The sequence below is a fragment of the Salvelinus alpinus genome, chromosome 4, assembly GCF_045679555.1.
Source record: "Salvelinus alpinus chromosome 4, SLU_Salpinus.1, whole genome shotgun sequence".
Taxonomy (NCBI): domain Eukaryota; kingdom Metazoa; phylum Chordata; class Actinopteri; order Salmoniformes; family Salmonidae; genus Salvelinus; species Salvelinus alpinus.
Genome location: NC_092089.1, coordinates 80,957,038 through 80,974,660, shown reverse-complemented (window position 1 = coordinate 80,974,660; position 17,623 = coordinate 80,957,038). Strand labels below are relative to the sequence as shown.

General features: G+C 47.3%; 1 protein-coding gene across 6 annotated transcripts in view; it reads left to right on the top strand.

Moving 5' to 3' along the window:
* LOC139574524 (ecto-NOX disulfide-thiol exchanger 2-like) overlaps window positions 1-17,623 on the top strand; it is a 349,993-nt gene that overhangs the window by 258,267 nt on the left and 74,103 nt on the right. For 5 of the 6 annotated variants that reach the window (XM_071399195.1, XM_071399191.1, XM_071399192.1 and 2 more), the window contains one exon: window positions 13,381-13,443. The exons of the other annotated variant lie outside the window; for it this stretch is intronic. In XM_071399195.1, the coding sequence (XP_071255296.1) occupies window positions 13,381-13,443 (63 nt within the window). The remainder of the gene's footprint in view (window positions 1-13,380; window positions 13,444-17,623) is intronic. 6 annotated transcript variants of the gene reach the window in all.

The following is a 17,623-nucleotide window of genomic DNA, read 5'->3' as shown; positions in this document are numbered from 1 at the left end:
CCCAGTCAGGTGAAATTACAGTGGCAGAGCCAACAGATATGTTATCATGAGTTACTCAGTCAGGTGAAATTACAGTGGCAGAGCCCACAGATATGTTATCATGAGTCACCCAGTCAGGTGAAATTACAGTGGCAGAGCCCACAGATATGTTATCATGAGTTACTCAGTCAGGTGAAATTACAGTGGCAGAGCCCACAGATATGTTATCATGAGTCACCCAGTCAGGTGAAATTACAGTGGCAGAGCCAACAGATATGTTATCATGAGTTACTCAGTCAGGTGAAATTACAGTGGCAGAGCCCACAGATATGTTATCATGAGTCACCCAGTCAGGTGAAATTACAGTGGCAGAGCCCACAGATATGTTATCATGAGTCACCCAGTCAGGTGAAATTACAGTGGCAGAGCCAACAGATATGTTATCATGAGTCACCCAGTCAGGTGAAATTACAGTGGCAGAGCCCACAGATATGTTATCATGAGTCACTCAGTCAGGTGAAATTACAGTGGCAGAGCCCACAGATATGTTATCATGAGTTACTCAGTCAGGTGAAATTACAGTGGCAGAACCCACAGATATGTTATCATGAGTTACTCAGTCAGGTGAAATTACAGTGGCAGAGCCAACAGATATGTTATCATGAGTTACTCAGTCAGGTGAAATTACAGTGGCAGAGCCCACAGATATGTTATCATGAGTTACTCAGTCAGGTGAAATTACAGTGGCAGAGCCAACAGATATGTTATCATGAGTTACTCAGTCAGGTGAAATTACAGTGGCAGAGCCAACAGATATGTTATCATGAGTCACCCAGTCAGGTGAAATTACAGTGGCAGAGCCAACAGATATGTTATCATGAGTTACTCAGTCAGGTGAAATTACAGTGGCAGAGCCCACAGATATGTTATCATGAGTCACCCAGTCAGGTGAAATTACAGTGGCAGAGCCAACAGATATGTTATCACGAGTTACCCAGTCAGGTGAAATTACAGTGGCAGAGCCAACAGATATGTTATCATGAGTTACTCAGTCAGGTGAAATTACAGTGGCAGAGCCGACAGATATGTTATCATGAGTTACCCAGTCAGGTGAAATTACAGTGGCCAAGCCAACAGATATATTATCGTGAGTCACCCAGTCAGGTGAAATTACAGTGGCAGAGCCAATAGATATGTTATCATGAGTCACCCAGTCAGGTGAAATTACAGTGGCAGAGCCCACAGATATGTTATCATGAGTTACTCAGTCAGGTGAAATTACAGTGGCAGAGCCCACAGATATGTTATCATGAGTCACCCAGTCAGGTGAAATTACAGTGGCAGAGCCAACAGATATGTTATCATGAGTTACTCAGTCAGGTGAAATTACAGTGGCAGAGCCAACAGATATGTTATCATGAGTTACTCAGTCAGGTGAAATTACAGTGGCAGAGCCCACAGATATGTTATCATGAGTTACTCAGTCAGGTGAAATTACAGTGGCAGAGCCAACAGATATGTTATCATGAGTTACTCAGTCAGGTGAAATTACAGTGGCAGAGCCAACAGATATGTTATCATGAGTCACCCAGTCAGGTGAAATTACAGTGGCAGAGCCAACAGATATGTTATCATGAGTTACTCAGTCAGGTGAAATTACAGTGGCAGAGCCCACAGATATGTTATCATGAGTCACCCAGTCAGGTGAAATTACAGTGGCAGAGCCAACAGATATGTTATCATGAGTTACTCAGTCAGGTGAAATTACAGTGGCAGAGCCAACAGATATGTTATCATGAGTCACCCAGTCAGGTGAAATTACAGTGGCAGAGCCAACAGATATGTTATCACGAGTTACCCAGTCAGGTGAAATTACAGTGGCAGAGCCAACAGATATGTTATCACGAGTCACCCAGTCAGGTGAAATTACAGTGGCCAAGCCAACAGATATATTATCGTGAGTCACCCAGTCAGGTGAAATTACAGTGGCAGAGCCAACAGATATGTTATCACGAGTCACCCAGTCAGGTGAAATTACAGTGGCCAAGCCAACAGATATATTATCGTGAGTCACCCAGTCAGGTGAAATTACAGTGGCAGAGCCAACAGATATGTTATCGTGAGTCACCCAGTCAGGTGAAATTACAGTGGCAGAGCCAACAGATATGTTATCGTGAGTCACCCAGTCAGGTGAAATTACAGTGGCAGAGCCCACAGATATGTTATCATGAGTCACCCAGTCAGGTGAAATTACAGTGGCAGAGCCAACAGATATGTTATCATGAGTTACTCAGTCAGGTGAAATTACAGTGGCAGAGCCCACAGATATGTTATCATGAGTCACCCAGTCAGGTGAAATTACAGTGGCAGAGCCAACAGATATGTTATCATGAGTTACTCAGTCAGGTGAAATTACAGTGGCAGAGCCAACAGATATGTTATCATGAGTTACTCAGTCAGGTGAAATTACAGTGGCAGAGCCAACAGATATGTTATCACGAGTTACCCAGTCAGGTGAAATTACAGTGGCAGAGCCAACAGATATGTTATCATGAGTTACTCAGTCAGGTGAAATTACAGTGGCAGAGCCGACAGATATGTTATCATGAGTTACCCAGTCAGGTGAAATTACAGTGGCAGAGCCAACAGATATGTTATCATGAGTTACTCAGTCAGGTGAAATTACAGTGGCAGAGCCAACAGATATGTTATCATGAGTCACCCAGTCAGGTGAAATTACAGTGGCAGAGCCCACAGATATGTTATCATGAGTCACCCAGTCAGGTGAAATTACAGTGGCAGAGCCAACAGATATGTTATCATGAGTCACTCAATCAGGTGAAATTACAGTGGCAGAGCCCACAGATATGTTATCATGAGTTACCCAGTCAGGTGAAATTACAGTGGCAGAGCCAACAGATATGTTATCATGAGTTACTCAGTCAGGTGAAATTACAGTGGCAGAGCCAACAGATATGTTATCATGAGTTACTCAGTCAGGTGAAATTACAGTGGCAGAGCCAACAGATATGTTATCATGAGTTACTCAGTCAGGTGAAATTACAGTGGCAGAGCCCACAGATATGTTATCATGAGTTACCCAGTCAGGTGAAATTACAGTGGCAGAGCCCACAGATATGTTATCATGAGTTACTCAGTCAGGTGAAATTACAGTGGCAGAGCCAACAGATATGTTATCATGAGTTACCCAGTCAGGTGAAATTACAGTGGCAGAGCCAACAGATATGTTATCATGAGTTACTCAGTCAGGTGAAATTACAGTGGCAGAGCCCACAGATATGTTATCATGAGTTACTCAGTCAGGTGAAATTACAGTGGCAGAGCCAACAGATATGTTATCATGAGTCACCCAGTCAGGTGAAATTACAGTGGCAGAGCCAACAGATATGTTATCACGAGTCACTCAGTCAGGTGAAATTACAGTGGCAGAGCCCACAGATATGTTATCATGAGTCACTCAGTCAGGTGAAATTACAGTGGCAGAGCCCACAGATATGTTATCATGAGTTACTCAGTCAGGTGAAATTACAGTGGCAGAGCCCACAGATATGTTATCATGAGTTACCCAGTCAGGTGAAATTACAGTGGCAGAGCCAACAGATATGTTATCATGAGTTACTCAGTCAGGTGAACCATAGAGACGTGTCATTAGCACGTCCTTGGGAGACAGGAGTGAGAGAAAGCAGAGCTTCTAGAATGATAATGTTCCATCAATGTTTGTTTAATGGTTTGGAACTGAGAGTTTGAGATGAATGAAACGCAATAAGGCGCTACGCTTCCGGTGTTTATTATTTGTTCAATATCAATAGAAGCGCTGCAGGGCATTTATCACTTTAACATTACGTTTTGACTTCATCATTTCACTCCTCCGGCTGTGATGATTTATGCAGCCATGTGTCGTTCCTCTCTTCGTACTAGAATGTCTTGTTTCCCAAAGCCTTTTTCTAAACCACCACCTTCAGCTTCTTTAAAAGCACATTCATTCAGAGCTCCAGAATTCTAGGCCTCACAGTAATCCACTAGGACTCCATATTTTAAATGAAGTGGGCTTGGAGGATGCTATTCTACCTACTGCCTTTTTCCTGTTCAATTTCATTTGTACAATTTACTGAGCTGCTGCCAGACTTAGCAGACTCTCTTTGCTACACTGCTGTGCTGTGCAAGAGAAAACCATGCACTTTGTTGAGCGAGTTATAATTGTAGAGCTGTGTTAGTGCGATGGAGAGGAATACTAGTGTATTTGTGTGTTCTGTCACTAAGCACCTTGAGCCATGGGACAGAATAAGGAAGCTGCCGTTAGTGCTGTTACCTTCATTAGAGGACTCTCTCCATCTCTTAAATACCGCAGCTGCATTGGTTTCACACAGACACACACACCATCATTGCCAGTGGTTAGGCTGCAGTCAGGTTGTCTGTGTAGTAGTAGTAGTGGGAGGGGGTGTGTGGGACAGCTGTAGTCCTCACAAATCACCTGGAGAAATATATCTTCCATATCTTGTCTCTTTTCTCTCTCCCTCTCTACTCTCCTCTCTCTCCTCTCTACTCTCCTCTCTCTTCTCTCCTCTCTCTTCTCTCCTCTCTCTACTCCCTCTACTCTCCTCTCTCTCCTCTCTACTCTCCTCTCTCTACTCTCCTCTCTCTCCTCTCTCTACTCCCTCTACTCTCCTCTCCTCTCTACTCTCCTCTCTACTCTCCTCTCTACTCTCCTATCTCTACTCTCCTCTCTCTACTCTCCTCTCTCTACTCTCCTCTCTCTACTCCCTCCTCTCCTCTCTCTACTCTCCTCTCTACTCTCCTCTCTCTCCTCTCCTCTCTCTCCTCTCCTCTCTCTCCTCTCCTCTCTCTACTCTCCTCTCTCTACTCTACTCTCCTCTCTACTCTCCTCTCTTTACTCTCCTCTCTACTCTCCTCTCTCTACTCCCTCTCTACTCTCCTCTCTCTACTCCCTCTCTCTACTCCCTCTCTACTCCTCTCTCTACTCCCTCTCTCCTCTCTCTACTCTCCTCTCCTCTCTCTACTCTCCTCTCTCTACTCTACTCTCTCTCCTCTCCTCTCTCTACTCCCTCTACTCTCCTCTCTCTACTCTCCTCTCTCTACTCTCCTCTCCTCTCTACTCTCCTCTCTCTACTCCCTCTCTACTCTCCTCTCTCTACTCCCTCTCTACTCTCCTCTCTCTACTCCCTCTCTCCTCTCTCTACTCTACTCTCTCTCCTCTCCTCTCTCTACTCTCCTCTCTCTACTCCCTCTACTCTCCTCTCTCTACTCCCTCTCTCCTCTCCTCTCTCTACTCTCCTCTCTCCTCTCCTCTCTCTACTCTCCTCTCTCTACTCTCCTCTCCTCTCTCTACTCTCCTCTCTCTACTCTCCTCTCCTCTCTCTACTCTCCTCTCTACTCTCCTCTCTCTACTCCCTCTCTACTCTCCTCTCTCTACTCCCTCTCTACTCTCCTCTACTCTACTCCCTCTACTCTCCTCTCTCTACTCTCTACTCTTCTCTCTCTACTCTCCTCTCTCTACTCCCTCTACTCTCCTCTCTCTACTCTCCTCTCTCTCCTCTCTACTCTCTCTCCTCTCCTCTCTCTACTCTCCTCTCTCTACTCCCTCTACTCTCTCTCCTCTCTCTACTCTCTCTCCTCTCTCTCTCTCTCTACTCTACTCTCTCTCCTCTCTCTACTCCCTCTACTCTCCTCTCTCTACTCTCCTCTCTCTACTCCCTCTACTCTCCTCTCTCTACTCTCTCTACTCCATCTACTCTCCTCTCTACTCTCCTCTCTCTACTCTCCTCTCTCTACTCTCCACTCTCTACTCTCCTCTCTCTACTCTCCTCTCTACTCTCTTTTCTCTACTCCCTCTACTCTCTCTCTCTACTCTCCTCTCTACTCTCCTCTCTCTACTCTCCTCTCTCTACTCTCCTCTCTCTACTCTCTCTCTCTACTCCCTCTACTCTCCTCTCTCTTACTCTCCTCCCTCTACTCCTCTCTCTACTCCTCTCTCTCTACTCTCCTCTCTACTCTCCTCTCTACTCTCCTCTCTCTACTCCCTCTACTCTCCTCTCTCTACTCCCTCTACTCTCCTCTCTCTACTCCCTCTACTCTCTACTCTCCTCTCTCTACTCTCTCTACTCTCCTCTCTCTACTCTCCTCTCTCTACTCTACTCTCCTCTCTTACTCCCTCTACTCTCTACTCTCCTCCCTCTCTACTCTCCTCTCTCTACTCTCCTCTCTCTACTCTCCTCTCTCTACTCCCTCTACTCTCCTCTCTCTACTCTCCTCTCTCTACTCCCTCTACTCTCCTCTCTCTACTCTCCTCTCTCTACTCCCTCTACTCTCCTCTCTCTCTCTCTCTCTCTACTCCCTCTACTCTCCTCTCTCTACTCTCCTCTCTCTACTCCCTCTCCTCTCTACTCTCCTCTCTCTACTCTCCTCTCTCTACTCTCCTCTCTCTACTCTCTCTACTCTCCTCTCTCTACTCTCCTCTCTCTACTCCCTCTACTCTCCTCTCTCTACTCTCCTCTCTCTACTCCCTCTACTCTCCTTCCTCTACTCTCCTCTCTCTACTCTCCTCTCTACTCTCCTTCCTCTACTCTCCTCTCTCTACTCTCCTCTCTACTCTCCTCTCTCTACTCTCCTCTCTCCTCTCTCTACTCTCCTCTCTACTCCCTCTACTCTCCTCTCTCTACTCTACTCCCTCTACTCTCCTCTCTCTTCTCTCTACTCTCCTCTCTCTACTCTACTCCCTCTACTCTCCTCTCTCTACTCCCTCTACTCTCCTCTCTCTTCTCTCTACTCCCTCTACTCTCCTCCCTCTACTCTCCTCTCTCTACTCCCTCTACTCTCCTCTCTCTACTCTCCTCTCTCTACTCCCTCTACTCTCCTCTCTCTACTCTCCTCTCTCTACTCCCTCTACTCTCCTCTCTCTACTCTCCTCTCTCTACTCTACTCTCTCTACTCTACTCCCTCTACTCTCCTCTCTCTTCTCTCTACTCTCCTCTCTCTACTCTACTCCCTCTACTCTCCTCTCTCTACTCTCCTCTCTCTACTCCCTCTACTCTCCTCTCTCTACTCTCCTCTCTCTACTCCCTCTACTCCTCTCTCTACTCTCCTCTCTCTACTCTCCTCTCTCTACTCTCCTCTCTCTACTCTACTCCCTCTACTCTCCTCTCTCTACTCCCTCTACTCTCCTCTCTCTACTCTCCTCTCTCTACTCCCTCTACTCTCCTCTCTCTACTCTCCTCTCTCTACTCCCTCTACTCTCCTCTCTCTACTCGCCTCTACTCTACTCCCGCTACTCTCCTCTCTCTTCTCTCTACTCTCCTCTCTCTACTCTACTCCCTCTACTCTCCTCTCTCTACTCCCTCTACTCTCCTCTCTCTACTCTCCTCTCTCTACTCTCCTCTCTCTACTCTCCTCTCTCTACTCCCTCTACTCTCCTCTCTCTACTCTCCTATCTCTACTCCCTCTACTCTACTCCCTCTACTCTCCTCTCTCTACTCCTCTCTCTACTCCCTCTACTCTCCTCTCTCTACTCTCCTCTCTCTACTCCCTCTACTCTCCTCTCTCTACTCCCTCTACTCTCCTCTCTCTACTCTCCTCTCTCTTCTCTACTCCCTCTACTCTCCTCTCTCTACTCTCCTCTCTCTCCTCCCTCTACTCTCCTCTCTCTCCTCTCCTCTCTACTCTCTCTACTCTACTCCCTCTACTCTCCTCTCTCTACTCCCTCTACTCTCCTCTCTCTACTCTCCTCTCTCTACTCCCTCTACTCTCCTCTCTCTCCTCTCCTCTCTACTCTCTCTACTCTACTCCCTCTACTCTCCTCTCTCTACTCCCTCTGCTCTCCTCTCTCTCCTCTCCTCTCTCTACTCTCCTCTCTCTACTCTCCTCTCCTCTCTCTACTCTCCTCTCTCTACTCTCCTCTCTCTACTCCACTCCCTCTACTCTCCTCTCTCTTCTCTCTACTCTACTCTCTCTACTCTACTCCCTCTACTCTCCTCTCTCTACTCCCTCTACTCTCCTCTCTCTACTCCCTCTACTCTCTTCTCTCTACTCTACTCTACTCCCTCTACTCTCCTCTCTCTACTCCCTCTACTCTCCTCTCTCTACTCTCCTCTCTCTACTCCCTCTACTCTCCTCTCTCTCCTCTCCTCTCTACTCTCTCTACTCTCCTCTCTACTCTCTCTACTCTACTCCCTCTACTCTCCTCTCTCTACTCCCTCTACTCTCCTCTCTCTCCTCTCCTCTCCTCCCTCTCCTCTCCTCTCTCTCCTCCCTCTACTCTCTCTACTCTATTCCCTCTACTCTCCTCTCTCTACTCTCTCTACTCTATTCCCTCTACTCTCCTCTCTCTACTCCCTCTACTCTCCTCTCTCTACTCTAATCTCGCCACTTCCTTGTACGCTCTCAATTTGCCTTCATTGGCATGTCATAACAAGGTACATATTGCCAAAGCATTACAATATTAGCATAATTAAAATAATAATAATCAATATTGTCAACTCTCTACAAAAGTCACAAAGTAAAGTAGGACAAATAATATTCATCTGGCACCCACACTGTTTAATTACATGCATACATTTATACATTATACATTACTTCTTCATCTTGTTTTTATTTCAATTAAAAACTGTATTCTCTTTTTTTTCTTTAACCTTTATTTAACTAGGCAAGTCAGTTAAGAACAAGTTGTTATTTACAATGCCGGTCTACCTCTGGGGAAGTTAACAATGTTAAACTACAAATATCAACTTTAAAACGTTGTCCGTCCAGGAAACAAACGTGTCTCAACGTCCCTCTCCTGTCAGAGGTGGTGTTGTTATTGAAACCCATAGTCCAAGGGGGGACATTATTTCGCTCCATTTTATTTACTTTTAAATAATGAATGACTATTGAGGAAAATAATTCTGAAGAAATTCACCATAGCCAAGGTTGACCACTAACTGTGTTCCTTCTGAACCAGTGAACTGAGTAGCCAGACACTCAGTACTAAACTTGCCCTGTACTGAACTCCATCTATAATCCAGAAAGGCTGCTTGTGTTTTGCTGGAGACTTCTGTCTGTGAGATCTGATCCACAGTCAGTTCAGAACTTTATTAACACACCACGCCTTTATCTGTGTTAATGGTGGTCAAACAGCTGAGAGACTAGATGGCTTTAGAGAGACATTACAGGTGGTTACCATTGTTATTGTACGAGGATATTATACAGTAGGTTACACAGAATGCTTTCCTGGTCTCCAGGAGGCCCACAAACAGCCACACACACATCACACACACACTAACAGCACACGCACACTTAAAGACTTTGTTACTAGATCGGCTTGTACCTTTGAACTAATCCACCTGGATTTTCTACTGATTCTCCATCATGTGAGGGATTGAACTTCATCCTCTCCTCTGTTTTTCTTCTGATGGAGCTCTCTCTCTCTCTCTCTGTCTCTCTCCTGTCTCTCTCTCTCTGTCTCTCTCTGTCTCTGTCTCTCTTTGTCTCTGTCTCTCTTTGTCTCTGTCTGTCTCTGTCTCTCACTCGCTCGGTCTCTCTCGCTCAGTCGGTCTCTCTCTGTCTCTCTCGGTCGGTTTCGCTCGGTCGGTTTCGCTCGGTCGGTCTCTCTCTGTCGGTCTCTCTGTCGGTCTCTCTCTCTCTCGGTCTCTCTCTCTGTCGGTCTCTCTCTCTCTCGGTCTCTCTCTCTCTCGGTCTCTCTCTCTCTCTCGGTCTCTCTCTCTCTCGGTCTCTCTCTCTCTCGGTCTCTCTCGGTCTCGCTCTCTCTCTCGGTCTCTCTCTCTCGGTCTCTCTCTCTGTCGCTCTGTCAGTCGGTCTCTCGCTCGGTCGGTCGGTCTCTCGCTCGGTCGGTCGGTCTCTCGCTCGGTCGGTCGGTCTCTCGCTCGGTCGGTCTCTCGCTCGGTCGGTCTCTCGCTCGCTCGGTCTCTCTCTCGCTCTGTCTCTCTCTCGCTCGGTCTCTCGATCGGTCGGTCTCTCTCTCGGTCAGCCTTGGTCTCTCGGTCGGCCTCCGTCTCGGTCGGTCTTGGTATCTCTCTCGGTCGGTCTCTCTCTCCCTCGGTCTCTCTCTCTCGGTTAGTCGGTCTCTCTGTCGGTCGGTGTCGGTCTCTCTCTCTCTGTCGGTCTCTCTCTCTCTGTCGGTCTCTCTCTCTCTCTCTGTCGGTCTCTCTCTCTCTCTGTCGGTCTCTCTCTCTCTGTCGGTCTCTCTCTCTCTGTCGGTCTCTCTCTCTCTGTCGGTCTCGGTCTCTCTGTCGGTCTCTTTCTCTGTCGGTCTCTCTCTGTCGGTCTCTCTGTCGGTCTTGCTCGCTCTGTCGGTCGCTCGCTCGCTCTCTCTCTCGGTCGGTCGCTCTCTCTCGGTCGCTCTCTCGGTCGGTCTCGCTCTCTCGGTTGGTCTCTCTCTCGCTCTGTCGGTCGCTCTCTCGGTCGGTCGGTCGCTCATCTACTCTCAAAGAATTGAAAATGATATGCCTTGGCAGCAGCTAATGGGGATCCGTAATAAATACAAATACATCTCAATGGCCCAGAAAGAAAGAGATTAGCTTTACATTACAGTAGGATTTATCATGCTTTTTATAATAAAAACTTTATTGAAGACACAGGTCCAGACTAAAATTAGGACCATATGGAATCTTCTAGGGCTTTCCGTCCTCTGTTTCCTCATACTGTTTTCATTCTTTCTCTTTCACTCGGAGTGGGGACTTCCCCAACAACCATTTATTATCCAAGACATTGACACATTAATCAGCAGTCTTGATTAGATGTATTTTCTCTGTGGTACGCAACACCACCTGCCACCAAGTCATTGCATCGTCAGTCTGTCTAGAGCCAAGTAGCTACAGGGAGATGAGGCTCAGTCAACTTAAATAAATAAAATGCTGTGGAGATGGACAGGGTCTAAAGAGGCACAAACGTCATTTCAACGTCTTTTCCACTTTCGTTCAACGTAATTTAATTGAAATGATGTGGAAACAACATTGATTTAACCAGTGTGTTCCCAGTGGGTTGTTTTGTGAAGACAGGGTACAGTACTTCACTATGGGGACATGGGACAGAAAATACTTCACTATGGGGACATTGTGCTGTATAGACTTCACTATGGGGACATGGTACTGTAGAGTCTTCACTATGGGGACATGGTACTGTGGAGACTTCACTATGGGGACATGGTACTGTGGAGACTTCACTATGGGGTCATGGTACTGTGGAGACTTCACTATGGGGTCATGGTACTGTGGAGACTTCACTATGGGGTCATGGTACCGTGGAGACTTCACTATGGGGTCATGGTACTGTGGAGACTTCACTATGGGGACATGGTACTGTAGAGTCTTCACTATGGGGACATGGTACTGTGGAGACTTCACTATGGGGTCATGGTACTGTGGAGACTTCACTATGGGGACATGGTACTGTAGAGACTTGACTCTGGGGACATGGTACTGTAAAGACTTCACTATGAGGACATGGAACTGTAGAGACTTCACTATGAGGACATGGAACTGTAGAGACTTCACTATGGGAACATGGAACTGTAGAGACTTCACTATGAGGACATGGTACTGTAGAGACTTCACTATGAGGACATGGAACTGTAGAGACTTCACTATGGGAACATGGAACTGTAGAAACTTCACTATGAGGGCATGGAACTGTAAAGACTTCACTATGAGGACATGGAACTGTAGAGACTTCACTATGGGAACATGGAACTGTAGAGACTTCACTATGAGGACATGGTACTGTGGGGACTTCACTATGGGGACATGGTACTGTGGATACTTCACTATGGGGACATGGTACTGTAGAGACTTCACTATGGGGACATGGTACTGTAGAGACTTCACTATGGGGACATGGAACTGTAGAGACTTCACTATGGGGACATGGTACTGTAGAGACTTCACTATGGGGACATGGGACTGTGGGGAAATGGGACTGTGGGGACATTGTACTGTGGAGACTTCACAATGGGGACATGTCTAGTGGGGAGATAGATTGTCTTGTGGATACGCTGCCTCTTCTAGTCCTCACAGGAGAGAACTAGCTGCCTTATAGGAACAAGGTTTCTGTGGCGTCTCCACTATAAGGACTTGTTGTCGTCCCAACTGCAGAAGCACTGCATAACACTAATGAGACTTAATATTCTCTCTCCACAACGATGATGTCATTGATTTGTTTGTTTGGATTTTGATTAGAGTTGTGATTGGACAGAGTGCTTTCGACACACTGCAGTGTATGAGGCTAAGGAAGATGTGTGAACAGGCCTGACACACACAAATTCCCACGGGAATGCGTTAGTCTGCAACACACACTCCCCTCTGAATTGATTTAGCCTGACACACACCCCTCTGAATACATAAACAAGCTCTAGGGAAGGTTCCCTGGGGATTCATACAGTTATGTATGTTATAACCTCAACAACCACTGCACGCACACACACACACTGTGTATGTAGTCTTACTGTCATCACCTTTTGAACTATTTATGCAATATTCTAATAGAAGTAGCGAGCAAGTGTTTTGGTCTCTTAGGTTTTTACCTGATGAATTATTTATACTATTGATTTTGTACTAGTAGAAGCAGTAGGTTTAAGAAGCTTCTTGTGTTTCTGGCTTGAACATTTATTTGCCTGCATTAATAGTTAAGAAAAAGAAAACCCAAGTTTATGTTCTTCTTCCACTAGAAGCTTTTGGCCCCTCTGTATCTCTGGCATTGCTGAGTTAATGTTGGGGAGCTGTAAGTAGTTTCCAAGCTCTGCTCTGCTTTGTGCTGCCGGTGCTGTTGGCAGAGTGAGGACTGATAGAGACACAGAGAGAGAGATCTGTAGCTGCACATTTATAGCCTGGGAGAAGTAGACTAGATTTCTGATAGCGAGGAGTAGAGAGAGGGAGATCTTTGGCAGAGGAAAAGAGAGAGGGATATGTCTTTCAGGAGCATGGAGAGAGATCTATGACTGAGTTGAAAGAGGGGTGTCTTTGGCAGGGAAGTAGTGTGAGTTCTCTTTTAGAAGTGTGTAGAGGGATCATTTTTATTTGAAAACTAGAGCCTGACCAATATATCTGATATTATTGGCCAATGTTGGCCTTTTACCAATATATCGATATTGGATGATAATTCTGTCGATGACCGATATTCATTAAATATGATGACAAAAGTGAGTCATGATTATCTGAACACTTGTGGCCATGCTCATGATGTCGTTATCGTTGTCATGTAAAACCATTTTTAAAGTGTTTCTTTGACAATTGCTCTTTTGGATGGCAATTAATGAACTCTGTGTGCAAAAATGTAACTTTAATTTCCCTGTTAAACACTATATGGGCAGCACCACCCTCCCTGAAGTGGACTGTATATTCTTAAGGTTTTCTTATCACGATGTGTTCTCTCTCCCAGGTGCTTGTAAGGACACAGATGACAGACAGGTAGGATTCCAGTTCAGGTGGAATTCAGACCAAGGTAGGTGTAATTTTTAGTGTGTTCAATTATGGTGTTGTTCAGGGTGAATTTGTATGTGTTTCTGACAGTCCCCTCTGTCTCAATCGCTCTCTCGGTCGATCGGTCTCGCTCTCTCTCGGTCGATCGGTCTCTCTCTCTCTCGGTCGATCGGTCTCTCTCTCTCTCGGTTGATCGGTCTCTCTCTCTCTCGGTCGATCCGTCTCTCTCGGTCTCTCGGTTGGTCTCTCGGTTGGTCTCTCCCTCTGTCGCTCTCTCTGTCTGTTTCTCTCTCGGTCGGTCTCTCTCTCTCTCTCTTGGTTGGTCGGTCTCTCTCTCTCGGTCGATCGGTCTCTCTCTCTCGGTCGGTCTCGGTCGATCGGTCTCTCTCGGTTGGTCTCTCTCTGTCAGTCTCTCTCTGTTGGTCTCGGTCGGTCGGTTTCTCGATCTCTCTCGGTCGGTCGCTCTCTCGGTCGGTCAGTCGGTTGCTTTCTCTCTCTCTCGGTCTCTCTTTCTCTCTCTCTCGGTCTCTTTCTCTCACGGTCAGTCTCTGTCTCGGTCGGTCTCTCTCTCTCGGTCGGTCTCTCTCTCTCGGTCGGTCTCTCTCGGTCGGTCTCTCTCGGTCGGTCTCTCGCTCTCGGTCGGTCTTGGTATCTCTCTCGGTCGGTCTCTCTCTCTCGGTCGGTCTCGGTCGATCGGTCTCTCTCTCTCGGTTGGTCTCTCTCTGTCAGTCTCTCTCTCTGTCGGTCTCGGTCGGTCGGTTTCTCGATCTCTCTCGGTCGGTCGCTCTCTCGGTCGGTCAGTCGGTTGCTTTCTCTCTCTCTCGGTCTCTTTCTCTCCCGGTCGGTCTCTGTCTCGGTCGGTCTCTCTCTCTCGGTCGGTCTCTCTCTCTCGGTCGGTCTTTCTCTCTCGGTCGGTCTCTCGCTCTCGGTCGGTCTTGGTATCTCTCTCGGTCGGTCTCTCGCTCTCGGTCGGCCTCAGTCTCTCTCTCTCTCGCTCTCGGTCGGTCTTGGTATCTCTCTCGGTCGGTTGCTCTCTGTCGGTTGCTCTCGGTCGGTTGCTCTCTGTCGGTTGCTCTCGGTCGGTTGCTTTCTCGGTCGGTTGCTTTCTCGGTCGGTTGCTTTCTCGGTCGGTTGCTCTGTCGGTCTCGGTCGGTCGGTCGGTCTCTCTCGGTCGGTCTCTCGGTCGGTCGCTCTCTCTCTCTCCCGGTCGGTCGCTCTCTCTCTCTCTCCTGGTCGGTCGCTCTCTCTCTCTCCCGGTCGGTCGGTCGCTCTCTCCCGGTCGGTCGGTCGCTCTCTCTCTCTCCCGGTCGGTCGGTCGCTCTCTCTCTCTCCTGGTCGGTCGCTCTCTCTCTCTCCCGGTCGGTCGGTCGCTCTCTCTCTCTCCCGGTCGGTCGCTCTCTCTCTCTCCCGGTCGGTCGCTCTCGGTCGGTCGCTCTCGGTCAGTCGCTCTCGGTCGGTCTCTCTCGGTCTCTCCCTCTCTCGGTCTCTCCCTCTCTCGGTCTCTCCCTCTCTCGGTCTCTCTCTCGGTTGGTCGGTCTCTCCCTCTCTCTCGGTTGGTCGGTCTCTCCCTCTCTCTCGGTTGGTCGGTCTCTCTCTCTCTCTCGGTCGCTCTCTCTCTCGGTCGCTCGCTCTCTCTCGGTCGCTCGCTCTCTCTCGGTCGGTATTCTTAGGGTTTTCTTATCACAATGTGTTCTCTCCCAGGTGCTTGTAAGGACACAGATGACAGACAGGTAGGATTCCAGTTGAGGTGGTTTAAAAATGCTGATTCACAGGAACGGCACAGTGTATGGGTTAAGGCACTTTAAGGTATGGCTTGTCAAATGTTTTAACCAAGAGAGTGTGGTTCTGAAAAGGGGGAAATTAAATGCAATACTAAATGGCAGGTTTAAGCTTAATACAACCTCAAATTACGAAGGCTATGAACAATAATATGGCTACAATAGATAGACAATACAGCCTAATAACATGGCTGCTACTTCACTAATGAAAGATCAGAGGGGTGCAGCCATACATTACTACCGAGCAGCACCATCATCCTCACACAACTGCATGAACTTGTATACTGAACAATAATCTAAACGTAACGGTGCTTGAGGTGTCACTACAGACCCGTGTTTGATCCCAGGCTGTAACAACCGGCGTGATCAGGAGTCCCATAGAGTGGCACACAATTGCCCCAGCGTTGTCCGGGTTGGGGAGGGTTTGGCCGGGGGGGGCTTTACTTGGCTCATCGTTCTCTAGCGACTCCTTGTGGCGGGCAGGGCACCTGCAGGCTGACTTCGGTCATCAGTTGAGCAGTGTTTCCGCCGACACATTGGTCTGGCTTCCAGGTTAAGCAGGAGGGTGTTATGAAGTGTGGTTTGGAGGGTCATGTTTCGAAGGACGCATGACTCGACCTTCGCCTCTCCCGCGCCCATTGGGAAGTTGCAGCGATGAGACAAGATCGTAATTTAATCGCAGTTGAATATCACAAAATTGTGGAGAAAAAGGGGGTAAAATACAAATAATTTGAATAAAAAAATGTTGGTCCCATATTTCATGAGCTGAAATAAGATATCCCAGACATTTTCCATACGCACAAAAAGCTTATTTCTCAAATGTTGTGCACAAATGTGTTCACATCCCTGTTAGTGAGTATTTCTCCTTTGCCAAGATAATCCATCCACTTGACAGGTGTGGCATATCAGTAAGCTGATTAAACCGCATGGTCATTACACAGGTGCATCTTGTGCTGAGGACAATAAAAGTCCACTCTAAAATGTGCATTTTCAAATCTAATTTTATTGGTCACATACTGTACATGTACAGTGAGGGAAAAAAGTATTTGATCCCCTGCTGATTTTGTACGTTTGCCCACTGACAAAGAAATTATCCGTCTATAATTTTAATGGTAGGTTTATTTGAACAGTGAGAGACAGAATAACAACAACAAAAATCCTGAAAAACGCATGTCAAAAATGTTATACATTGATTTGCATTTTAATGAGGGAAATAAGTATTTGACCCCCTCTCAATCAGAAAGATTTCTGGCTCCCAGGTGTCATTTATACAGGTAACGAGCTGAGATTAGGAGCACACTCTTAAAGGGAGTGCTCCTAATCTCAGTTTGTTACCTGTATAAAAGACACCTGTCCACAGAAGCAATCAATCAATCAGATTCCAAACTCTCCACCATGGCCAAGACCAAAGAGCTCTCCAAGGATGTCAGGGACAAGATTGTAGACCTACATAAGGCTGGATTTGGCTACAAGACCATCGCAAAGCAGCTTGGTGAGAAGGTGACAACAGTTGGTGCGATTATTCGCAAATGGAAGAAACACAAAATAACTGTCAATCTCCCTCGGCTTGGGGCTCCATGCAAGATCTCACCTCGTGGAGTTGCAATGATCATGAGAACGGTGAGGAATCAGCCCAGAACTACACGGGAGGATCTTGTCAATGATCTCAAGGCAGCTGGGACCATAGTCACCAAGAAAACAATTGGTAACACACTACGCCGTGAAGGACTGAAATCCTGCAGCGCCCGCAAGGTCCCCCTGCTCAAGAAAGCACATATATATGCCCGTCTGAAGTTTGCCAATGAATATCTGAATGATTCAGAGGACAACTGGGTGAAAATGTTGTGGTCAGATGAGACCAAAATGGAGCTCTTTGGCATCAACTCAACTCGCCGTGTTTGGAGGAGGAGGAATGCTGCCTATGACCCCAAGAACACCATCCCCACCGTCAAACATGGAGGTGGAAACATTATGCTTTGGGGGTGTTTTTCTGCTAAGGGGACAGGACAACTTCACCGCATCAAAGGGACGATGGACGGGGCCATGTACCGTCAAATCTTGGGTGAGAACCTCCTTCCCTCAGCCAGGGCATTGAAAATGGGTCATGGATGGGTATTCCAGCATGACAATGACCCAAAACACACGGCCAAGGCAACAAAGGAGTGGCTCAAGAAGAAGCACATTAAGGTCCTGGAGTGGCCTAGCCAGTCTCCAGACCTTAATCCCATAGAAAATCTGTGGAGGGAGCTGAAGGTTCGAGTTGCCAAACGTCAGCCTCGAAACCTTAATGACTTGGAGAAGATCTGCAAAGAGGAGTGGGACAAAATCCCTCCTGAGATGTGTGCAAACCTGGTGGCCAACTACAAGAAACGTCTGACCTCTGTGATTGCCAACAAGGGTTTTGCCACCAAGTACTAAGTCATG